The 11851-nt window shown below is 38.9% G+C and overlaps 2 protein-coding genes across 7 annotated transcripts; one reads left to right on the forward strand and one right to left on the reverse strand.

The window, feature by feature from the left end:
* Window positions 1–465: 465 nt before the first annotated feature.
* LOC112172728 (pentatricopeptide repeat-containing protein At5g10690) lies at window positions 466–4496 on the reverse strand. Of its 6 annotated transcripts, none has more exons than XM_024310193.2 (12): window positions 4286–4496; window positions 4012–4194; window positions 3810–3942; window positions 3544–3641; window positions 3207–3368; window positions 3030–3098; window positions 2690–2825; window positions 2204–2436; window positions 1833–1910; window positions 1342–1410; window positions 975–1151; window positions 466–819 (listed from the first exon to the last, which is right to left on the reverse strand). In XM_024310193.2, exons 1-12 carry the CDS (start codon window positions 4430–4432, stop codon window positions 550–552), a joined length of 1755 nt encoding a protein of 584 aa, XP_024165961.1. In that variant the 5' UTR covers window positions 4433–4496; the 3' UTR covers window positions 466–549. The 6 variants fall into 6 exon arrangements, with proteins under 6 accessions (XP_024165961.1, XP_040363741.1, XP_040363742.1 ...); XM_040507807.1 differs by having other exon boundaries at window positions 3207–3391; window positions 3525–3641; XM_040507808.1 differs by having other exon boundaries at window positions 3207–3341; window positions 3810–4194.
* A 4390-nt stretch (window positions 4497–8886) lies between these two features.
* On the forward strand, window positions 8887–10709 carry LOC112172270 (F-box protein AFR). Its single transcript, XM_024309547.2, has one exon. The coding sequence runs from the start codon at window positions 9383–9385 to the stop codon at window positions 10544–10546; it is 1164 nt and encodes a 387-aa protein (XP_024165315.1). The 5' UTR covers window positions 8887–9382; the 3' UTR covers window positions 10547–10709.
* Window positions 10710–11851: the final 1142 nt, after the last annotated feature.

Genomic DNA, 11851 nt, shown 5'->3' on the forward strand with positions numbered 1-11851 from the left:
TTGTTACCAAGAGAAGCCTGTAGCGTCCGCCCCACTTGCAGTCTAGCATGCTTCAACTAAATCAATCCAATTAGTTAAGAAACTGTTTTATATTTATTTCTGTGACAGATATCAGTAAGCAAAACCAAAAGTATATCACTTTAAAGCCTTTACTCAAGCAAAAATTTACCGGCATAAGTATGTCCCGTTTTTATTTTAGTTTTATGGTAGGTTTCGATGCAATATTCATCATAATAGTGTCATGTTTTTTTTATGCTTATTTATGATAGTTTTTTGGTTGACGAACAAACGAACTCTTCATCAATAAAAGTGCATACCCTCTGATTTTATTTTTTATTAGAAACTTTTGCAATTACACAATAAAAATATAGACTTTCAAACAAAAAGAAAATTTAAGTCGTTTTCTGTAGATAACATTTATTGTCGATTACAATCTTATGATACTCAAATTCCGAATCCAAAAACTTTAGCTTATAAAGTCTAAACCCTTGAAAAAATGTTTTCACTACAATATATAACAAAATTGTATTTACAAGGAGGATATTAGTCTCATACACAGCACATTGTTAAACTTCTACAGAAAGAAGGTTTCAATCGTGGTGTTTCTGATACTGGTGTGACAAGTTTACACAGTTGCTCAGCTGTAAAAACACCAACAGCCCTCAAATTTGCAGTACCACCAAACAAGGAGCTATGGTTTACTACGACTACCATTTTGAATCTGTGCTTCACAATTAGATCCACCACATGGCCAATCGATGTTGTTGTTACCGCACAGGGAGGTGGGCTTCTCATCATTGAAGAAAGAGGGGCATCCAACTACAAAATAGCATGCATACTTGCATTAGCTCATGATATGTATAGCTGTCAAGACAAATATGCTTGTTCCAATAAATATGAAATGTAGAGAGAAGATCTATCACTGTACCCAGAAAGAAAAGAAAGCATTTGGTTTGCAACATCATAATAATTACCTCTGTACAGTCTTCACGGTGCAATACTCCAATGCAGTTACCCCAGTCATCTATGATAGGCACTGCTGAATCTCTAAAGAAACGCATAGCCACCTCACTCAACTTCACAGTCCCAAGAAGTGGCCGAGCTGCTTCAAAGGGCATCATCACACTCTCAATCGGATCACTAGCCAATACCTAAATCCAAAAGGTGTAAATAGCAGACAACAAAAGTTAACTACAGCCACCCAGTTTGTAGATCCAATACGAAGCATCTAACATACACTCATACCCTATACATGACAGAATATTCTCCAAGTCTTTTAGGACATTAGGTAATGTATGGTAATCTTCCCTACAATTCTAAAAGCAAGGAATATGCAAGGACCTGAGGAAGTAGATAAGGAGTCAATATCGATTTTGTGTTTCCCAACAAGGCCTCTGTGCGTAGAGCAACCTGCAGTACAAGACCAGAAATTATACAAATGAAATTAGACTAGGAAACTGAAAAACACTAACATGTAGTGTAATAAAATTTCAAGTAAAAGGTATAATAGTAAACCAACCACATATCTAAAAATGAACATTCAACTAAATGTTTTGAACTTAAATGAGAAAAGTGCCAGTTAAGTGACAAAATCCTTAAAGCAAGTTTCTTGATATTGGTTTGAAGTGTCAAGAGAACTTGAATGGCATAGAACTTGAATCCTAAAATGTTTAGAAATATCTATAACATTATGGTGGAAATTTATATCCGTTACAATAATTTAAGTCATCAACAGGTACTCTAATGCCAGAGAAGTCAACAGCAAACAAATGGTCATATTAGTTCTATTTTCTTTCATACATAGTCCTGGAAGATAAAAGAAAATTACATACCATGCCTCCTCGACTTGTCCACGCTATTCTCTTCCACCTTGTAATGATGGTTCCAAGGTAATTTTTGGCCAAATCTACCTGACAAAACCAAAAGTAGAATATCATATCAAAATGGCAAATAGTAGTCAACTTCTCTTGCTAATCACGTTGCAGCAAAAGTAATCAGTGACTGAACTACGGATGTGCATTTATTAGTACTACGGAGAAATACAAAATCTAAAGGAAGGCTCTTTATCCTGTGAAGTACCTGGATTTTAAAACCACCATCCAAATGGCTCTAACATCATCCAGGTAATTACTAATCAGGAAATGAAAGAGACTTATGCAGTAACACCCCATTGAAGAAGACCATAGGGGAGTTCATATCGTACCTGCCCATCATTTAAAGCTGACTCCATTACAAGATGATCAGCTTCTTCATGAATCATTGGGTAGATAGTTCCAGCAGTATCTAGCCACATGTGCTTATGCAGACTGTTTACTGTGTCATAATCTCCTCTAACAGCAAAGGCACGCATCAAGGAAAGATAGAGGTGAGGTTTGGGTCGCAACTCTGGATTTCCACCAGCCTGCTTTAGTAATTCTCCAAAAATACATAAAGCACCTAAGCATCAGAAAATATTTATTGTTAGAAGCAGAAGCAGTAACTTCAAATTTTAACACGTCAAAAATCCAGCATCTTTCTAAATGTGATAAGCAAAAGGACAGAATTTTTTTAACTAGTCCAGCCACTGAGCAGAATAATTGGTGTGGTTGACATATGTGATGTTGCAGAATGTACAATGGAGCAAATGGCATTTCAAATCAGAAGGCATAAGAAAATTTTGGCAACTTAATTTGTTTTATGTACAGCATACCCTTTATTGCGTCACAATTTAGCAAAGCATCAACTGCTGCCGTATATGCTGTTCGATCAATGAACAAACCAATATATGTTTTCATTTCTGAAACAATCTTATGAACCATAAGGATGTCTTTGGAATCCCCAAAACCCTGCCAGAGAAGATATTGGAACACAAAACATCACAGTTTGCTTGATGATAGGAACTGAAAATTTATCGTTATTTGCCAACAAAAAATAAAAAATAAAGTTGCCAATTCCTCAATGAAGGGGAAGGGGACAAAAAAATCCAGCTGTTCCAGTACAAGCACTTTCATATAACTTCATGAAAGTAAATGAAACAAAAATATGCAGACCTTAAGCAATGTACTATAGGTGATGACATCAGGGAATAGACCAGCATCACTAAATTTCTGCGCTTCATCCTACAAAACGGAACAATATTTCAGTAACTTCCTTGATGCAGCCGACAAACTAAAACTATAAGAATATTATACACAGGCTCTAAACTGGCCTTTCATATAGCTTGGGACCTTCATTTCCTCAAAGTATTGCATTGCGGCATCCAACTTCCCAGCTTTTACACATGCAGATATTAGAGTATTATAGGTGAGCCTATCAGGCTTCAACCCTAGACGTATTAATTCGTTGTGCATGTCTATCGCACCCTGAGGAAGGCCTGAATTAATACATCCCTGAAAATCAAAAGCAGCAAACCCTTAAGTAATTAGACTTGCAAGTTTACGATAATCCATGTGCAAAATAACTGTATCTGTCTTTCAAAGCTCAGTTCTTGTTTAGGGAAGAAACAACTAAAACTTTCGTTTTGTGCAAGTCTCTTAAAGAATTACATATAGGTGAGTGCAGAACCTTCATTAATAAGTTGTAGACTCTGAGCGAAAGACTGCCACCTTCTCGAAGCAGAAAACCATACCGTGCAAGAAGTCCATTAGCTCGGCGTAAATCTCCTGCACTACAGCAACATGCAAGCAGCACATGTACATTTATGAGAACATAAAAACAGAGCGTACCGAGTAATCAAGCCAAAAAAAAAAATATATTCAAATTAGGTACTACAGTTGGCTGTTCTAGAATCACAACATTGCAATGTGCGCATTGTAATTTGCATTTCTAACCTGCTTCAACCAAAGCATTCAGCAGTCCAAAAATAAGAGGTGCTGACAACTTTGGACTTCCCACAGCAACACCGCGTTCAACGGATTCAAGCACTTCAAATGCCTCATCGATTCTCCTCGCCCCGCCCAATCCCTTTATAACAAAACACATTATCAAATCCATGGCATCCAAATTCAAAAAAAGAAAAAAGAGAAATAGTACCTTCAAAAGTGTAGCATATGTGACAGTATCAACGCCACAGCTCCCCGGCTTAGACATTTCGTCGAACACCTTAAGTGCAGAGTCGATGTCGCCGCAATGGACACACGCCTCCACCACCGCGTTCATCACTATCGTGTTCAGCTTCCCGTACCGTTCTCTAGCGATCTCTATCTCCTCCATTATCTACACAAAACAAAATCATCAAAATTGAGAAGAAGAAGAAGAAGAAGAAGAAAATTTCCGAACCAAAAAAAAATGAGGAGGAGGACCGGACCTGGTGGAGCTGTCGTCGGCGAGTGAGTTGGACGACGCGGGAGGTGAGTCGCTTGAGGTTGGATTTGCGGGGAGAGGCGGTGGTGATGCGACAGCGTCGTATCGGAAAATAGGAACAGACGGCGAAGGAGGGCGAGAAGGCTTGCATTGTTTATGGTGAAAAAGAGTGAGAGAGCTACCCATCGGCCATCTACGGATAATGTCTGTCAGTCTCAGACGGAGAAGCCGTTTGGCGGGTAAAAGTCTCTTATGGGCTTCTGCTGCCATACAGGCCCAATGATCTTTTCTCTCACTAAGGCCCGGCCCAAACATGATATAACTTCAAATTCACTTTCGCGATTATTGCAAGCCCAATCTCTGCGGGTGGCACTTCTTCCTTTGTTCAGAGTTCTGTCTAATTGAGTTTTATCGCCCTAAGGATCACGTTATGTCGCACTATCAGACTACTTGTTTTGGTTACGTTTCTCTGCTTCTTACTATCGAGTACATGTGAAAGTTTTTTGCGACTGACTACTTATATCATCAAATGTGTGATCATGATAATACATCATATGAGCGATGATAACAGAAAAATGATTTCCATGTTCTTTGAAATCCTCATATTTTTGCTTTACTTTTCTCTTTAAATTTCAACTTGTCATGTATGTACCGTGAAAACTGTAACATAAATAAGTGTGATAAGACAACATTTCCTATCGACCATAGACATAATGCAATTGAGTTGAAAAACACCATCAATATCGTACAAAACGAGGTGGACATGGAGACCAATTCCTTCAAACAAAAAGGCACTTTTTTAAATAGTTGAAAACACATGCGCGCCTGTCAGGCAAGCAACTAAGTATGACCTTGTTTTTTCCCTTGCGAAAGTGATATTCTCATTGCAAAAAACCATGCCGGTTGATGCACTTCCCCACCATCTTCTTCATACTTTGATACTAAAGTGACATTATAAGCGATCAACTCCAAAATTTCTTCCCATGTACGACTTATTTAAGACAACATGCGACATTTAAAGTTATAATTCCGTATAACGTTAAAAATGAAAAAAATCATGAAATAATATAAATTTATTGTAAACATAACTGACGAACCTCACCCTACCTGAACTCGTCCACATTTAAGCCATCATTCACGTCTTTGTTTATGATTCATGGTAGAATAAACGACACATCAGAGTCAACTTTTTGAGCTTCATGCTCAGAATTTCTAAAGCGACCACCTCCCACTTTTCACACTTTGACGGCAACTATGAAATGATATGGGTGGAGCTCAAATGAAGGTAGCTGCAATAGTAAAAGATGAAGCTTCATTTGTCCATTCGTTTAAATAATTTGATTTGGATAAGCAGTGCCTATGAAATTAACCAAGATGTTCAAACTAACCCCAATAGCCTGCAAAAACAGCTCAGGGAATTCTGAAAAAGGGATCAGATTTCTTCTGGAACACGAGAAAATGACATAACACTTCATTTCATTTTTTTTTTTTTTTTGTGGTGGGCAAACAAATTCTTAGCTTCTTTTGTGTTTTTTTTTTTTTCCAAAGTCCATGTGCTGCATTCATTTCTCTTTTTGGTTTTGGTCCTTAAAATCAGTTTCAAAAATTGCATGGTTTTATTTGCAATATTTTTAGATTCATGATGATGTATACTATGCACCAACGGTACAAATGACCCAACACTTATAAGATGATCTCAACCCTTGATATTTATAATTAGTATTTTTATTAATAATCTAAGAGTGTATTTTATATAATCTAACAATCTATTTATATCAGTGCACTGAATCCTCCCCCATAGATATATTAGATTGTTTAACAAACAAAATTTATGAATAATTAGACCCTCACACATGAAGAGGGCAGGTGCATGGAAATTTCAACGACACAAAAATAGACGTAACTATTGTGGTCCTAGCTTATCACTCAAATGGTGTTGATATAATTTGAATGAATTAAATTTGATAATGAAATACCGGACTTATCTTCAAGACTTCAAAAAATAACGCTTTAATAATTTTGGTCCACAATTTCATGTGGTGTTTAAGTGTGTAGGTAAGGTATATCACAAAAGCCTTGAAAATGAAAACACTAACTTTTAATACGCAAATTGTGTAGCTAGTAGCCTAGCAATACATGGTCCTACATTTTGTTGCTGCAACCAAGAAAGAAACTAGTTAGAAGTTAGAAGGTGGAGGTATTTTTTTAATAGATTCTTATGTGCATAACCATTTTATTTTTCTTTAGATTTTCAACCATTTAATTATTCATCTAAAATACTATTCAAATCAAATAGTTGGCCAGTACCATTTGGTGTAGTGACATAAGTCTCCCATTTGTAAGTAGGAGGTTGTGAGTTCGACTCACAAAAAGACTAGTTATTGATATGATCAGAAAAAAAAAAAAACCAAATAGTTAAATTGTTCAATTGTAATTACAAAACGATATTATATATAATGTGTGGTTTTGCACACTTCTTTGTCAAACGCATCTCCCTATTTCTGTTACTTCCAATTAATTTAAAATTTTAGTTCATCATTTAAAAAATAGCGACATAATAATCTTAAAACTCAATTAGTTCGGTAAGATAGAGGGTATGAATATGATCAACAAATAACATCTTCGCCTTTAATTTTAAATAAAATATATCGACTATCAACTTGATTTGTATTTATACACTCATATTCATGATATCATATTATAATAGTCAATTGAAGTTGAAGAGCTCCGCAAAACTCGGACTGATCGGTGTCTAGGGTTGAAAACTTGTTCTCATCCGGTGGCGCTCATTGTTGGCGATGGCTCACCTCGCCGGTGAGGGGCTGCTGTCGGACGAGGATTCTAATTATGCCTAGGAGTTTCTTGGATAAGGTTATGGCTCGGGATTTGGGCTGGATGGCTTGGCGACGAGTCCGAACGACGGAGCTTCAAGCCGGGTGGCTGTGTGTACATGAAGGGGCACCTCATCGAGGGATTTCCAGATCTGGCGAGTCGGAGGTGACTGGGCGGGGATCAGGGAGCATGACGTGGTGCAACGGGTTTTGTGGCAGCGTAGCTCGGTGTGGGGCTTTGAGACTTAGAGCGTGGTGGCGGAGGTTGTAGCGGTGTGGGTCGATTGGGACGACGCAAGGGTACGGCGGGGGAGACCGCTGGAACTACGCCGGAGTTGTATGCATGGCCAGTCGGCTGAGGAAGATGAAGTTTGGGCTTGGGTCCAACCAATCTTTGCTAGACCCGAGTTTAAGCCTCTTTTCATGGGACTGTCCTTTTTGGGCTGGGGTGTTTTGCCCTAGGCCCATCTTTATGTTTTTAGTTTATCTATTTACAAGAATTCCTTGTATTAGGAAACTAGGCATTTTTATGCTATATGTCTCTCTAGCGTCTCTGGAGTAGTACCGAAGGAGGTTATCCGCTATTTCTACGTTTTTGAATGTATAATGAGTAGGACTATATGTAGGGCTGTCAATTCCGACACGACTCGAAACCCGCACGATTAAAAAGCGGGTCAGCCATGGGTCAACCCGTCATGACCCATTTAATAAATGGGTCGGCCACGGGTCAACGTGCCAATACGAAGTGAACCCGTATAACCCTATTATGCTATACTTTATCTTGAAATTTCAGACGTTGGGAGTATTTGATCATAGGATTAGACAATTTGAAATATTTTGCTTTATAATTATTGGATTTAATTATTTATGAATTATATATAATTATTTATATTCTTCGTCTTGTGGAGTTTTTAGTGAATTTAATCAATTTATGCATTTTTTTAGTTAAATGGGTCGCATTGTTATCCTTTAAATGGGTCATTTTGTCAAACACGACACATCCTATTTATTAAATGGGTTAAGCGAGTTGGAAACGGGTAACCCGTTTAATAAATAGGTTGGGTTTTGGTTTAAATTTTTGACACTATTATTAAATGAGTTGGGTTTGAGTTTGTATCTTGCGACACGACAAATATCTTGACCCAACACGAACCCAACCCGACACGACCCATTGACAGCCCTAACTATATGTATGTATCATCTATGAGTACTACCACTAGCTTCTTGTCTGTCTATCAGCGGAAGGGTATGTATCGGCCTATTCTGACTTGTGATGAATATAAATATTGAATTTCATTGAAAAAAAAATGATATCATATTATAACTTCTGTAAAAAAAAAAAATAATAATAATAAATAAATAAAGATGATACTTGTCAATCTAGATTAGCATACTAAACTATTTGACAATACGATCTATAGAAGATACTACATGGACTGAAAATCCCAAAGAGATGCTTATCACCTAAGCAAAAACACCACAATTGCTGGGTCTCTAACCCTAATCATACCACAATGGAGGTGGGCCAAAAACCACTATCATGGGGCACACACGATTAAAGTAACGTGATCATAAGTCTTTCTCTATATCTCCATGAAGTTCATTTTCGATTCATCAATTCTTCTTCTACCCCACAACTTTTATATCATCACTTTCCCCACATCATGCACCGCTCTGCTTCAATTGGATCTAACCCCAACCAACCCAATGGAGCTGCCCCTTATTTAAATTCACCAAAACTCCTCCAACCCTTTGTACCCTTGAACAAGGTATTCATCTCTGTTAAAAAAACAAAAAACAATCCCACCGCATTCCACTAAATCTTCGTCTTCTTGCTCCAATTGTTTAATCCCACACAAGTCTTTTTCTCTCGGATCCGCCGGTGTATATGTGTTCTACTTCTTTTCATCTAAAACCCACCTTATATTCCGCGTTCTAAATGCATACGCCATTAGAATAACTCCACTCCAAAGTGACCCAATTACCATAAACAACTCCACTTCCTTTGACGACCCAATAATTCTCCCTACCTTTCTCCGCAAAGTGAATCTTTGCTTCGTCATCTACATGATCTCTTTCTTCTCTTTCTCACTATATATATATACCAAACACTCAATAGAATGCTCAACACAGCCACACAAGTACTACTACCCTAACTCCCCGAGTCAAATCGTCAAACACTTGTGTGCACTCTGAAATCTCTAGCTACTTAAGCTTTCACAGCCTTTTCTCCATCTGGGTAGTTGTGATATAGTGGAAGAATAGCTTCTATGTCCATGGGTTTTTCAACAATGGCAGCTCTGACTTCCTCTGCATCAACCCCAGAAACTGAGAATTCTGACGTAGAAAGGAGCAGAAGCAGAAGCAACAAATCTGAGCCGTTGATTCCTGGACTTCCAGACGAGGTGGCCGAGCTGTGTCTTGTTTACCTTCCGTATCCGTACCAAGCTTTGGTGCGTTCGGTCTCTGCTTCGTGGAGGAGAGCCATTTCAGACCCGGCTTTTCTTCACTGCAAGAAGTCACTTTCGCTCCCGCTGCCTTATCTTTTCGTTTTCGCCTTCAACAAATCGACGGCCAGGATTCAGTGGCAAGCGCTCGACCCTCGATCGGGCCGTTGGTTTGTCCTACCTCCGATGCCGGGGCATTATTCCAAGCTCGCGAGTCCACCGGGGTTAGCGTGTGCCTCCTTGCCACGTCAGGGGATGCTTGTCGTGTTGGGTGGATCGGACGCGGAATCGTCTATGCGGTCCACTATTGTATACCGTACATCTACCAATCAGTGGTCCAGCATGGCTCCCATGCCGACCGCCCGATCGTATTTTGACGCGGGAACCATCAATAATAAGATCGTAGCAGTCGGAGGTAGTGGGACCCGTGAGAATGACTCGATCAGGGCCATTGAGTGTTATAACCCTGAAAATGACACATGGGCGACACTGGCCACGATGCCAGTTGGACTTGCCAAGTATGACTCCCACGTGGTGGGGGATAAGATGTACGTCACCGAGGGGTGGACGTGGCCCTTCATGTTCTCGCCACGCGGCCTTGTCTACGACTCGAAGACGGACGCGTGGCGAGATATGAGTCCTGGGATGAGGGAAGGGTGGACAGGTGTCAGCGTGGTCGTGGGCAACAAGTTATTAGTGATTTCGGAGTATGGAGATTGTCCGATGAAGGTTTATGACCACGATAAGGACACATGGCGGTACGTCGGCGGGGACAAGTTCCCGTGCGACTCACTTAGACGGCCTTTTGCTGTTAGCGCGGTGGAGGGGAGCATATATGTGGTGGCATGTGGGCTGAATGTGGGAATAGGAAGGCTGTCTGAATCAGAAGCAGAAAAGGGTGAGCTACAAGTTGAGTGGCAGGTTCTGCCAGCTCCAAGTGCTTTTAGGGGTTTTTCTCCTTCTAGTTGTGAAGTGCTTTATGCCTGAATGTATCGAATAATTGATTCTCAGTCAATTATGTTCCTGTTTTTGGCTTGGTTAGGCATTTCTATATTCGTCTCTACAGCTACTCCTGTTTCCACACTTGATTGAAACAACTCACGCTCCAACCTTTAAATCTTTAATCACCTCTTGGTGGGTTATCAAATCATTCATGATCTTATCCAAATCTTGCAGAATATTTTTCATTGGTGCGAATTGATTTTATTTCTACTCATAGTGGTGCTCAATTATGGTAATAAAACTGACGATAATCATGAGTTAGATTGAGTGGAGAAATTGGTTTGCTCCTTTACTCATAACCTAGATCACATAACATTATAAAATGACCAATGAGTTGTTGAGGGTTTGAAGTAATATCTTTCATGCTTTCACTATTGCATAGAAAATTCAAAGCCAAAATCGTTAAATAAGTCCCAAAGCTTCTTGCATATATTTTCAAATTAAGGGAAAATTATTGCATATATTTTCAAATTAAGGGAAAGTTAGATAATAAATGAGATTTTCGCTCAATTCTCTCTATATTTCGATAAATCTTGATTCAACAGTTAAAAATTGTGAGGTTTGGTGCCTATCCCTCCTTGGTGGAGATATTTTGCATAGCATGAATGCATGGTATTAATGGTTTATGCATTCAATGTGACAACTATGCATGGAAAATTGGTGCATGGTCAAGTGCATGTATTGAGTGTAAATGCATGGTCAAATTGATGCATTGGGAAGAAATGCATAGTTACATTCATGTTTTGGCCTTTTAGTCTTCCTAAGGAGTTAATGTGGGAGATGTGTGGTTGATTCATGAAAGAGCATTGATGAAGTGATTTTAGAAACTTCTATCAATGGTATAAATAAATGAAGTTTGTGTGGAGGCAAGCAATGAGAGATCAAGAGCAACTCTAAGGGTCTTCGTGTATAAAAGCAAAGTGAGTTGTGTTCAAGAGTGTGAATAGTTGTTGGGGTATAGTGATCTTCTAGGTTGAGAGAGGGTGTACAAGGGCTTAGGCTGGGCATAAACTTGAGTGATGTAATCTTGTACTTGTGTAATTCTCTCATTAGTGAAAGTGAAACTCTCCAAAGACGTAGGCAAGGATATCGGCTGAACCTTATTAAATCTTGTTGTCTTCTTGACTTGGTTATTAATTACTGTTTAGTACCCTATGGTTTGAGCCCAACATCAATTCAATCTCTAAACTTTCAATTTCATCAAAAATACTCCTGCATTATCAAATCTCATCTAAGAGGTCCTTCCGTCAATAATCCGTTAGTTGGAGCCATTAACTCACTGATGAGGCA

This window comes from Rosa chinensis, chromosome 6, assembly GCF_002994745.2.
Source record: "Rosa chinensis cultivar Old Blush chromosome 6, RchiOBHm-V2, whole genome shotgun sequence".
In the NCBI taxonomy this organism is placed as follows: Eukaryota; Viridiplantae; Streptophyta; class Magnoliopsida; order Rosales; family Rosaceae; genus Rosa; species Rosa chinensis.

Excerpts from the sequence above, each read along its gene's own strand:
- LOC112172728 (XM_040507805.1), bottom strand. The coding sequence starts at position 4,432 with ATGCAAGCCTTCTCGCCCTCCTTCGCCGTCTGTTCCTATTTTCCGATA. Across the intron at positions 2,437-2,689 it reads AAATTGTGACGCAATAAAGG|GTGCTTTATGTATTTTTGGA; the intron begins GTATGCTGTACA and ends TCTGATGCTTAG. Across the intron at positions 1,411-1,832 it reads GGACAAGTCGAGGAGGCATG|GTTGCTCTACGCACAGAGGC; the intron begins GTATGTAATTTT and ends CTTGTACTGCAG.
- LOC112172270 (XM_024309547.2), top strand. The coding sequence starts at position 9,383 with ATGTCCATGGGTTTTTCAACAATGGCAGCTCTGACTTCCTCTGCATCA.